This window comes from Pezoporus wallicus, unplaced genomic scaffold (genome assembly GCF_028554395.1).
Source record: "Pezoporus wallicus isolate ANWC-B61680 ecotype Strahan unplaced genomic scaffold, APGP_CSIRO_Pwel_v1 contig_5908, whole genome shotgun sequence".
In the NCBI taxonomy this organism is placed as follows: Eukaryota; Metazoa; Chordata; class Aves; order Psittaciformes; family Psittacidae; genus Pezoporus; species Pezoporus wallicus.
The window spans coordinates 258,094-271,491 of NW_026635282.1; the positions used below are offsets into that span (position 1 = coordinate 258,094).

Below are 13,398 nucleotides of genomic sequence, written 5' to 3' on the forward strand. Positions count from 1 at the left end.
ATAATACGCTTTTTTTTTTAACAGGCAGCAAAAGCAAGCAAGAACTGCCTGAGTGCAATCTTCTTTTTGAATTTGCAGTACTAACAAGTGCTAACAACGGACTGATTATGATCCTTTCTTAAGGCCATGGCCACTTCCAGAGAGCCCAGTATCAGCTCAAGTAGAATAACTGCATATAGCAGAGCCAACCGAGTCCAAACTTCTTGACATGGAGATTTTATCCAGAGTACCAACTCAGAACAGTCACCCTCAGTGCCATGAACCTCTGCTGCAAAATGGTGGCATTTCCATTTGCTTTTGGTTTTAAGCAGGTGCTATCTCCGTGTCTCAACCCAGTTTTACAAAATAAATTCCTGGAAGTTGTACTGTTAATTTCTGGAGGGGGAAGGGGCAAGGAATACATGCAATGAAGGGCCATCAGAAAATCACAGCAGGGCGGCAAGCTCATCCCAGCCTGTACTACATGAAATGGAATATGTTCTGTAATTATTTCTTTTTAATACTACGTGAGTGCCCCTTGTTATGAAGGCTTAATGTTACCATGCATCAGAGAAAGCCCAAACGAAACTGACATTCAAGGCAAGGTCTAGCATTGCAGCCTACAACACATATACAAACGTAAAGCCACTGTACACTATGAAATACACTTTGGTTTAATTCAGTAATCATACATCAGTAAAGTATGCAAGGCAAAAGGCATTTCTATGTCTTAACACTTTCAGTAAGCGCCCTACAGTGTTTTCACAGCAACAAAATAAATGAGATTTGTCTTCGCATAGACAAAGCCCTGATTCTCATAAGGGACTAAATACAGCATTCAATTAAAAGTACACCACTGCTTTTTGGCTAGTGATACATAAAGAGAGACATCTTACCAGAGAAAAAGCATCAGTGAACAGATGCCTTCCCCACCCCCCCCATTTATAAACCAAACATGTTCATCATCAAAAAAGACTAACATTTTGAGCAAACAAATTTCATACTCTCGGTTGTTCACAGAAATGAGCTTCATCATCTTGTATTACAGTACCATTCTAAAGCACTGATGTAACGAACAGATAATCAAAGAAACAAAAAAGCATCCCCATTACCACTTCATTGCCTTTTACAACTGCTCAGCTAAAACACTGAAAGGCTCCAGCAGACCTCATACTTTTCATCCATCTGACGTCAGTACTGCTAGTAGCAAGCAGCAGCACAGCAAACCATATTATCAGTTTCCCGACACTCCCTTTCCATCTGCAAAGATCATTACCATCACTACTATAGGATATTTTAAATGTCCTTACAATGCAGCAGCCTCTGCAAATAGTCACGACTGATTAACATTGGGAATAAATACAACTAACTTGCAACTAGATTTGGCAAGTAAAAAGTAAGCTTTACTAAGATTGGCAGTCAGCTAGTAACAGCAAGGGAACATCACCTGTACAGAATGACTGGATGAGCTGGGATCCAGCAAAACACGTTTTCATGTACTTAGGGGTAGATATTCATGAGCAAACACCCAAATCACACTAGTGAAATAGGAGTCCGCATCCTGGGAATCAGAGGCCCAGAAAGGGATTCAAAGATCATTGTGGAGGACTGTGTAACCAGCTCAATGCTATGGGTAAAGGGGCTAAAGTCCCACTGTACTGTGGCAAGATGGGGCCACTACACTTCTTGGTCCTGGTTCCTTCACTTTAAAAACCATACTGAAAAGTCTGGACCACTAGTGAAGAACTATAAACGTTATCTCTGATCAGATCAAGACCAACCCATTTGTGTACAATGAAACGGACAAACTTGCAGCTTTTCTAACTCCTACACTCTAACTTGCTTCTCAGGGAGATTGCATTAAATAGCAGGAGTCTCCAGCCTAGCTGACACAGGTTACAACATCCAGTGTCTGAACCCAAAAAACTGCATAAACTAAGCTTGAAACAGATACAGATTTTTAGAAGTAATGATTACTTGCCATTTCTACAGATCATACAGGAGATGGGTAAAATCTCTATACCATTTAGTCTTCAACTCATTATTTGACAGCCTCCTGAAAGCTAAATGCTAGCTCATCCACAGCTGCTAAAAGTAGATGCAGAAATTACTAGCTGAAATTATATACCTTGTGCTATGCAGGTCAGAGTAGAAGACTACACTGGTCTGATTTCTGGCCTTAAAACCTATGAATCTACATTGAACGCAAAATTTTAAGCAGGTATTTTTACTGTTTTTCCGCATCACCAAGCCAATAAGCACACCCTCCCTCAAAGAAAGTGTATTAAATATATAAGACCCTCAACATTTGCGGCTGTGACAGATAACTTACATGGACACTTAAACATAGGGACTGCCTTGTGATGGCAAGAGAGTAACTGTGGTTATACAGCTGCGTCTGAGTGACGTGAATGGCAAGGGAGACTGCTTAGCCCTAAAGAGCAGCACTAAGGGGGTTAAACAAGGAGCCATGGTGTAGAGGCAAAAGTGAGAGCTTACGCCATGGTCTTCATGCAGACCGTGGTCTTCACGACTCCAGGATGTCCCTGGAGACTGACAGCATCCTCAGAGCTGTCTGAGAGGAAAACCCAGAGCAAGCTTGTCTGAAGTTGCTACACCACAGCAGCCAGCACTCACTGAAGGCTAGGAGACAACACCAGCAAAGGATCACTATGTATATATGCTGTTCTTACATCCTCCGTGGGTCTTTGTACTGACCATTGCCAGAAAAGGGATTTGGGGCTAGGCAGATCTTTGACCTAGCACTGATACTGATTGATTAATGATGTCGGCTTTAAATAAAAATGACAAATGATGATGCTGTGACCTGTTGTAGGCAGCTACCCAAACAAATTCACATCCCTCCTCCAAGTGCTGGTGCTAAAAAAGCACAACTATAAATGCAGAAAAAGAGCTGTTGTCTCCTCTATACATAGTGTTTGCTCCCACAGCATCCTTGATGTCTGCAACATTCAGTTACAAGCAAGAAGCGTTTAGAAAACTGCAGAATCCATTTATACCTAAATTTTATATATATGATAGGTAAGGACACCAAAAATAAAGCTGCACAATAACTGTGGTTAGTATTTCAGCCTGTCCCTTAATGATGCAACCCCAGTGCCTCAGGTACAGGGGTTTTCCTAAACAATATTTTACATATTCTTTTCACCGATGGAATTTGTGAAGCTAGTCATGGTAGACGTGCAGAAAATTAGTATTTACCTGTGCTGCAATACCTGGATCTGATCGTACCAATGACACATAATCACCACATGCAGTGTTTGGGGAGAGGCATGCAAACAAGAAACCAGGAAGCAAGATGCAAGGCCACAGAGAAGCCTCAGGTTCAGCTTTTGGGATGGGACTCTACTTCCCAGCTCCACAAACCGTCTGCTTTCCAGACTTGCACAACAGCAAGGGTGTCCCAGAGCAGCTGTATTTGGAGCTGAGCTGTGGTTGAGGCATCATTCAGGTTACAAAGAACAGAGCAGCTGAACCAGGGAGTCAAGCCTGCCACAATGCTCCCGGGTCCCCGGAAAACAGAGCAGTGACAGCAGGCAGCAGAGCTAGGGCACAAGGGAACCAGTGCTCTTCTGTCCAAAACCTCCAGACAGCAGTTCAGGTGCAATGCAAAATCGCCGGCAAAACAGAGCTCACCAAGAGCCTTGTGTCTAGAATGGCCATCAGTGCTCTTCCCAACCTTCAGAATTATCAACATCCCACCTTCCTGTTTTCTTTTTTGATACATCTCCTCAAGCCAGTTAGCATCCAAGTAACATGGTCAATTGGAAAACAAATGTAGATTTTTATGAATCACGGAATAGTTTGGGATGGAAAGCACCTTAAACATCATCCAGTTTCACCCCCCTGCCATGGGACACCTTCCATTAGACCAGGTTGCTCCAAGCCCCGTCCATCCTGGCCTTGAACACTGCCAGGAATGGGGCAGCCACAGCTTCTCTGGGCCACCTACGACATGCATACCTTTTGGATATAAAGCAGCTCTCTCTTACAAAGGGCAGAGCAGCCTTGAGACACTTCAGAGTTAGGGTCCTTGCTCAGCGGTGATGGTGAGAGCCAGAGACCTGCTTTCACCAGCCCCTGCTCACTGCTGCAAGTCTCCCCTACCCCCTCACACAAAAAGCCAAATTTGCTCTATCCTTAGAAATCAAAAGGTGCAAATTGTTTGTTTACCACATATAACTTCACAGGTAGATGGCCTAATTCTGCCTTAGTTCCTTCCTTCTACAAGGTCACTTTTGAAGTGGTTTTCTTCCTTAAGCCCTTTGAAATTCTGTGCAAGACACACAAGATCTATTTCAGTTAGAAAAGACTTTGGATGGGTCACCGAGTCTCTTCCTTTGGCTAATGGAAGCTGTGCCCAGGACTTCAAAAACAAAGCCTGATTTTTATAGAAAAGCAGCCAACAAGGAAACATGCTGCTGATGACTCCTGATGACAGGATTGATTTTTCCCCGTTTTCTCTGCATTTGGTTTCGAGAGGGGATTTTTTTGTTGTTGTTGTTTTTTGTTTTATTAGAGTAAATGACATATTTCCACAAGCCGGCAAAGAGCACCTTTTAGTTGACAATCAAACTGAACATTAAATGAAATCTGCAAAGCCATTTTTCCCCATGCACAATCAAAAGCTGACAGACAGGGAAGCACAGAGAGCACTGTAACAAAAATAGCCAAGGAAAGCCAAAAAATCCCACAAGCGAGCTGAGGAGAAGGTGTAAACCAGCGATCCTGAATCAGCTCTGAGCTGCTTTAATGGAATTAGGGTCACCCTGACAGAAACACAGGCAGATCACAGAGAAAACTTAATAATTTCTTCCTGCAGCCTGTAAGAGCTGGGGAGGATTTGGAAGTGCTTTCTGCCAAATGAGCACTGCTGCATTCACACGCATGTGCCCCTTCCTGCTCACCTTCACCTCTCAGCACCCCACCGGCGTGGCCGGCACCCACCGCTCCCATCCCGCTGGCAGGGAGGCACCCAGCGAGCCCTTCTTTTTGTGACACACTGCCACGTGTTTCATCTCTGGATGCCCCTTCAGTTCCTCAGCGCTGACATTATCCACATCTCACATGAACTCAATTCCAGGAGAGGCATCGCGGTGCACACCCGGCGCTAATTCCGCTAGGTGATACATACTCAATCTGGTTTATCTCAGGCGTTAACATCCAGCTATCTGCCAGCTGCCTAACTGTCAGGAAGCTACAGCAGCAACGCTGTGCTGTCACAACAGCAGCTCCAAAGCCCAGGCAGAGAAGGAGGGGAACCCCAGTTGCGGATGCTCCTGAACACCCAGCCTGCCGCCAGGGATGTGGCACTGCCCATCCCCAGCCCTCCCTTCCTTGCCCTCGGATCATCACTGTTGCTATAAAAAGCAGTGCTGGGGACTGACTCCAGGAATTCCAGGATAACCCTGTTCCAATTATCTCATTGCTTTTAATTGGGGAACTGCAGGACTGCTTTGCAGATACTGAGCCTACGCATCCCTACACTGCCTCTAGGCAGCACTGCAATGGGGAAAAGGAAGAATCACAGTGAAATCTCAGGAACAGCCATATTGCATCAGGATTCCACGTAAATAAACAGTCTTTGACTGGAGATAACAGGAAACTTAGGGGATCAAAAAATGGAACAGGAAGCATATGGGGTGCTCCTTTAACAGCATCCCTCTCTAGCTTTTACAGTGTGCATGTGTGATCATACCTTCTCCTTGCCCTTCAGTGCTATCCTGAATTAGGACTCCTCAGTGCCATATTCACTCCTGTATTTGCCTGCATGTATCACTGATGGCAGGACATGACATATGCAGGGTTTGGGGCTTTTTCCTCCCCCCTGCAGAGGCACAGAGCAGGCCCTTTCACACATCTCCCTGCCACTGAGATTTGGTGGCAAGATTCAGTGGGGTAAGACAACAAAAAAGCTGTAAGTGTCTAAAATACACAGAGCACTTTCCATCATGGGAAACCCTCGGTTAATCCATGGTGTCTGTGGTAGTTAAAAGATCATTGTCCTCTAGATCTGCCTTCCAGATTAGGAAGAAGTAATACAGTCTGCGCCAGACAAAAAGGCACACATACAGATCTGCCTGCTTCTCAACAAGGAAGATGTGTCTCCGCATCTGAGACACCAATATTCGGATCTGGGCCTGTGAAACAGAGCCAGTTTTGTTAAATTTAAGCATGTGGAAGTATTCCACAACATTAGCAAATCATGTCTCCTGCAAGTTGTCCTCAGGACAGGAGCTATCCTAGGACATCTCAGGCTCCACAAGCTTCTGAATACCAGATAGAATGATGCTCCTCTCCTTTGCAGGGGCTAGGATAAGAGATAGCAAACCTTGGGGAATTTTCATACAACTCAGAACATTAAACATATACCTCTCTGTGCCAGACTCCAAAATGAACTACAGTGTGTAAAGAAAGTGATCTGAAAAAGCATCTTCCAGCAGCACCAGCAACCAGGGAAGAAAGCTGAGGAAGGAGACAGCAGCTGCCCCCAGTATAAGTGGGCAGCTCAGACTCATACAGACTGCATGCTGATCTGCTGCCTGTGCAAGTCACCCCTAGTGACAACAAAAATAGCGAATTTCTATCTTTCTTCACACACACACACACACACACACACCCCTTCTCTCCAGCTTCTCTAAATTTACTCCTTCACATTCAGTCAAGGACATTTAGGACCCCCAGTCTGTTTTTTCCACTCAGCTAGGCTCCTACCAAAATGAATGAAGATTGCCTTCAACTTTCACATAATTACATCTTAATTATAAGCCTGGTGACTAAAGCTGGAGTGAGAAGCAGATGGTTGGTGGCAGCTCAGGAGGCGCATCACGGTCACCTTTCTGCTCTGACTCCAGCGTCCCAGGAGCCCTGGGTGCTTTCGAAGGCATGGAGTGTTCACAACTGCCAGAGTCTGCAACAAATGTGCAAATGTTTGAACACTGAAAAGCTGGTTCCTGGTTAAAATAAAGGGGGTGGGGGGCTGCACAAATACTTGGGGGTAGCCTAGCAAACACACCCAAGTTACAAAAAACAAGACTGCAAAGAACCCACAAGGTTTCTCACACTCTGCATAACTCATTCACTGAGAAATTCCTACTCTGAGGTATTTTCAGCAGCCCACCATCAGCCAAGCCCCTCTCCTTTTGCCTGTCCACAACTGTTTTGTGCACAGTGGTCTCCTTTGCCTATATGGCCCTATATGGGGCTAACCAAAGGGAGTCACAGCAGCACTGCAAGACTATCAGAACAGGCATGGACACACCACCTTTAAAGCATGACTACAAGGAAACATTCCACTCCAAATCTGCTGAAATGTAGCTGTAGGAGAGCTGCACAAGAAGGTAAAAACTCGCACCCTTTCCCCAACAGCTCTCAATCACCCACTGACTCAGGAGAGATGTCTCAATACTACACTAATTATAAGAGCTTGTAAAAGAACAAGGAAAATAAAGTAACAGAGATTACCACTTCTCTGTTCCTCTGCCCCCAAGTTTCTTTACTCATCTGTACATGTTAGAAATCAAACTGTCAGGTTTTTGATCTTGCAGCTACTACAGAAACTCTTCCTGCTCTTGGATAGATTTTTCTGTCAGCCTAGTGCTAGTTTTTAGCTCTGTCTGTGCCCCTTTCACATATGTACTGTTTATCTGCATTATGCACATCTGAAAATAAGAAATTTGAGGGGGTTATCCCTTAATGTTCAGTGTTTTCAGTACAAGCTAAGAAGGTTTAATACTTGCTGAAAGAAATTTTGCAAGGTATTCAAGCTTTCCAAAAATGAATGTTACTTACTGTCCGCTCCTGCTAAAGGCAGCATCAAGCAGCAGAGGATGGCTGCTGGCACAGTGAGTACTGGGATGCAGAAGTTAGGCACCATATTCCAAAGCAGAGCAAGTCCTCTTCAATCTGAGGCAAGTGGTCAGTACATCCAGTGTTACAGACACAGACTCACTCCTGCAAACAAGAGAGGAAAACTATGAAACATAACACAGATTAACTGCTGATATATCAAACTACATTGCTAAAGGCAGTTACAGATACTTTAAAAGTGAAATCTAACTGTTTTTCCTGCTTGAGCAGTGGAGCTTCACATTGTAGTCCTCTAATCCAATAAGCTGTTTTCAAGGATCACAAGGTATAATGCATGCCCATCTCCAAGTTTATCTTCATGACCAGTCTCCATTATGGGCTATTAATACATCCTTCAGTTGTTCTTATTCACAACAAATAGTTCTGATCTTGCATGCTACAAGAAATAGTCTTAAGCTCATGTAACTCTTCCTCGTCCATCTTTCCAAGAGAGATGTGCATGACTGCATGTTTGTGGTCAACTACATGTTAAGCATAGCTTGGCCCATCCAGCTGAGCTGGTGCACACCAGACAAGTCCTGATGGGTCCAAGCAGGAGAAACAGAAGCTGAACTGAATCAGCTGCCAGTTCACAGGGCTGCCAGAGCCACAGTAGAAGGTTATTAAGAAAAGTGTCTATAAAGAAAAGTTTTAGCCAAAGCAAATACCTAACCTTCAACCTCTCCAAACCAGAGAGAACAGTGTAAATGACTGAGGATTGGATATTCCTTCTCCAAAGCAAAGCAAATTATGTGGGAAGTTGACTTAACTCGGGCATTTGCTTGGATGTAGAAATACAGAAAATTCCTTGAAACATAACCAAAAAAGGCAGCAAGAAAAAAAATGCTATTTTGGTACATCTGTGTTCTTCATCTTTTCATGAGAATATACTGACTTCACTTTCACCTGGCAGTCCAAGGTCAGCCTGTTAAGATTTTAAAGGAGCTGACAAGCCCCATTTCCCTCAAAGGGACAACACTCAGCAAGGACAGGAGCTCACTCTTTCAGTGCTGGGCACCCCAACACATGCTCAAGAGTCGTTCAGAAGCTGAGGAGCTTTTCCTTCACTAACCTGCAAAAGGCTGCTGAAAGTGGGCAACACAGCAGAGACACTGAAAAACTTTCATGCTGGCAAATGCCAGCCCAAGTGGACCCCATGAGTAACCCTGAAGCAAAGTATCTGCAAGCGTTCAGGCCGTGCATGGCACAGCCCGCCGCTCATACTTGTGGTGGCAGACGCTCAAGACTGCTCTAACAAACGTATTTTTGCATTTAGCTAGAGTTTTGGAAGAACGGGGTTGGTTTGTTTGGTTTTGGTGGGGTTTTGTTGGTTTGTGGGTTTTTTCTTGAGAACCACTGTGTTTTTGATGGAAGCGAGTATCATACGTTAGGAACACATTTACTTCTGACAAAAACATGGTGTTCAAAGAATGGCAGCAACCACAGCGCTGAGGGAAATCTGCAAGGAATCTCAAGAGAATCCACCTAAACAAATACTAAATGTTTACATCTCCTCATACTAGCAAACAGCAGATCATGATTCTCCTCCATTTTGTTACTGTATTTGCACAGTAAATCATTCACGTGGTATATCATACAACTCAGAGAAATCCTTTTTATGCAATGTCTTCTACAGCCAAGGCATCTGAAAATACTTTACAAAATAACCTAGCTCTAACCTAGATGCAGAGAGAATACTGATCATCTCATCCTGCTTTTATTATCTCAATGAGAAAGCATAAATCCAAGTAAGCTCAGCAGCCAGATTCTGAACACTGCAGAAGAGGCTCTTCGTATCAGCCGCACACTCAGTTCTCTTTGTTGCTCTCCCACCTCCATATCCTCATTCATTTCTTGCCAAAGAATTACTAAAAGCACCATTAACACTCCTTACACTGCAGAGACAGATACAGACAGTTGTATCTGCATAGCTGCACAAGCTCTATTCCAAAGGGAAACTCTATTCAGTCCCCAAGCAGTTTGCCCGCTGTTAGCCAGCTCTCCAGATATGGTCCGCACGGGAAAGGGAAGAAGTGCCTGGATTAAGAATGAAGATTATGTTTCTAAATTCTGCATGTACAGAAAGTGCTAATTTGTGCAGCCCAGAGAAGCAAACCCACTGAAGCACACTTTAAGCGGCATTACATCTGGCTCAACAGCAGCCAGAAACTTAAGAGGCTACTCTTCAAGGGGGAAGAGAGAAAAAAAAACCCAAACCACCAACAAGGGTTGAAATTACTGTGTCAGAACTAACGATGTGTGTCAAACTCTCTCAGCTTAGGACAGGGAACAAGTTTTACAGGTGATGCTGAAAACATCTTAGCCATGTATCAGACCAGATTGGGGATGAACAGCTTTCAGAGAGCTTTTCCTCTTTCATTCACTTCCATTTACAACAAAAGTGCCTGGTCTAATGGTATATCTTGAGTGCAGATTGCTCAGAAGTCACGTGAATGGCACCTCCACAGCCCTCATTCAGGAGTAACTCTCAGGAACACAAAAACCTCAGCTAAAGAATAGGTCTGTCCCTCAATTACTCTCTTTTTTCAGCCAATGTGATCAAGCTTCTCTCCAGCGTCAAGCTTGACAGATTTATAACTTTCCTCTCAAGCCCATGAGATACATACAACATGCATCATGCAAAACTGATGGATTATCAGTTACCCTGCCAGATGCTTTATAGACTTAATCTTTTAGCAACTGTTTAGTGCTCTATAATAATTTACCATCTGGTAGAAATGACAGATTTTCTCACGCAAGACAGCTGTCTGTCCCTCCAAAGTTAACAGAGCACCTTTGGCCCTTAACTGGATCAAACTTAGCCACTTCCTCATTCCACGGCCGTCTGCCTATGGAAGAGTTGTCTGCGTTGAATATTTAAAGCCCTTTAAATTGAAAAGTTTCAAAATTTTATAAGCCTCAGTAACTGCCATTCTCTTTTGAAATTGAAAACATGAAAAAGCCTCTCCCAGTGGTTCAGCGCTAACGTTTTTAGAAGCAAGGTGCTCAACCCCAATAAGACAACCCAATATTCACAGTAAGGCAACAGGGTGTTGCTGAAGCTGAGTTAACCCTTCAAATGCTACCGTTACTCTGATAGCTCTACATGGTCACCTTGAACCACTGCTAAAGGCTTCCATTCCTGGTGCACAAAGGCAGCCTAACACAGAACTTAACTATAAACCAAATACTGTTGGTAGATCTTGGTAACAAACACAGAATCAGTATTGCTCTCACAAATACAATCACTATTTGTTACCAATATTGGTAACAAGAACAGAATCAGTAAAATCAAGTCCAACAGCAACCAACCAACTAATGCTCTTAAGACTTTTAGTGCGTCTTTTGCCCCAGCCACCTCATGTTGCTTCAGGCTGCTCTCTCTTGCATCTGGAATCCTCTCCTGTGCACCTTCATTCAAAGGCCTCCTTTACTCTCATTGCTTTGGCTACTATCTCACAATTAACATTGCATTTGGGAGCCCAGACACTGTAGAAGAAAGTTTTTCAGAAATACACATACGTTCTCATTGCTACGTCTGCATCTGGTCCTGGCAATACTATAAACTCTAGACCATGTAACCCAGAAAGAGGTTGAGGCTAACGAAGCACTCCAGATGGCTTAGCAAAAACAGCTTTGAGTTTAGCAAGCTTAACTCCTGCCTCTGCTCCAAACTCAGTCTTAGAACTACCAAGAGCTGGTTTGGCAGAAAACTAGAAAGCAGGAAAGCACAACTGAGGAAAAAAATAGCAAACTTCATTTAAATATAGCTGATTCTGCCGTGGGGCAGGTGGATGGAAAACAGGCAGTCTTGAGAACGTTTCTGAAACCTACATGGTTTGATTCTTTCAGACAAGCAGAAAAAGCTGGACTCTTTTAAAACAGAGCCAAGAATACCAACAGCTCATATGGTACTAGGAAATACTGGCAATGAGTATGTCTCATAGGAGGCAGCAAAGAGATTAGAAAAAGCAGTCAACTTTAAAGAGTCAGGAGGAATTTCAAACCAGCGCTGAACAGCTTATGTCCTCTATGAACTCTTCTGGAAGCTAAACTGAACTGAAGCAAGTGTCATGTGGGTCACTAGCCATGAACAGCATGGTGAAGAACAGCATCCCGAAAGTAAGCCTGCCCGCTCCAAACCAGGAACAAAAATACTGCACTAAAATCACTTTTTAAGTTAAAGCTACTTTACAACCCAAAGTACCTAACAAGTCAGCACAAAAATGTTCCCTTCAGGAACCCCCATACGTCCACAGAACTGCCAGGCTCAGTTGCAAGCGTGACTACTCACACTGCATTTGCTGCGAAACATGGTCAAAAGACTATAAACTTAGACAACAGGAAGGTAAGCCCAGTGCCCAAACAATGTCCTCATCTGACCTAGAGACATTAGAGTATCTTTTCATAAAGGAACGTGAAACAATTGTATTTGCTCTTCAACCTGAGCCCAAGGATGCAGGTCAGAAAATACCAAATGGACACCACCCAAACGATAGTAAAGAAATTGCTAAAACTGCATCAGCTTCTCCCAGCTCTACTGCACGCGCAGCACATAACAAAACCAATTTTCATTCTGGACACCTAGCCATGTCTTCGTATTTTACACAAATACCTGAAGGGGAACCAGTGATCCCGAGGGACCCAACCATCACAGTACTTTGGGGTGTCACACAAAGGATGGTAATCAAGAACTGACCTAGCAAGCAGGGGACACATGCCACACACAAAAGCAATGAAGCAGCTATTTGTTCTATTAAAAATGAGAACAATAATTGCTACAGCTCAACTGCTTCACTCTGCATATAACACCTCATCTGTGCTCTGAAGGAGAAAGAGGAAAACCATGATGCACCATATAATTCAAGATCATCATATTGCACACATTAAAAGTTGGAGAAGCACAGTTACATGCAAGTTAATGACTTTTGAATGTTTCACTTCACTACATTAGTATTCCTTGAGCATAGATTTCTTTGTGCTTTTCTGCGAGAAATATAATATAAAGAGACTTGGGGAGTACAGCAATATGGCCAAAAAAGACAAAATGAGTCTCATTTCACTCCAAACTCCCACATGCAGGAACATATTAGAGAGATTCAGTGGGGAGATAGATGAAGATGGCAACACTAGCACAGATGTAGGGAGAAACTTCAGATGAACTTGCAATACAGTAAAAAGGCCAAAAGCTAAAGCGACTGCTATGTGAGCAAAGGTATTATCTCCAGGACCCCAGTGTGAGCAGGCTTAGAGCATCAGATTGAAGACTCTCAGACCATCTGGAGAGAAGGGATGAGCAAAGCAATTCAAGAACTGGGATTGATAAAAATCCCTGTCAAGTCACAAGAGCTAGACAGACTGGCTAAGCAAGATGGGCATTTGATAACCATTCCTAAGTACATGAAGGATACAAACACCATGAAAGAAGTGGAGGAGTATAATTAGCCATGGGCATATAACTGTGAGTAATGGAATGAGACAGAACAAAAGAAAATGTATGTTGAATAGTCTCAGCAAATACTCAAAGAAAAAAACAAAACTAGGAGAGAG

The 13,398-nt window shown here is 43.5% G+C and overlaps 1 protein-coding gene across 14 annotated transcripts in view; it reads right to left on the reverse strand.

The window, feature by feature from the left end:
* The window catches only part of PTPRF (protein tyrosine phosphatase receptor type F), a 398,994-nt gene that overhangs the window by 253,052 nt on the left and 132,544 nt on the right, over positions 1-13,398 (reverse strand). For all 14 annotated transcript variants that reach the window (XM_057416512.1, XM_057416531.1, XM_057416501.1 and 11 more), the window contains one exon: positions 7,792-7,953. In XM_057416512.1, the coding sequence (XP_057272495.1) occupies positions 7,792-7,876 (85 nt within the window). In that variant the 5' untranslated portion in view covers positions 7,877-7,953. The remainder of the gene's footprint in view (positions 1-7,791; positions 7,954-13,398) is intronic.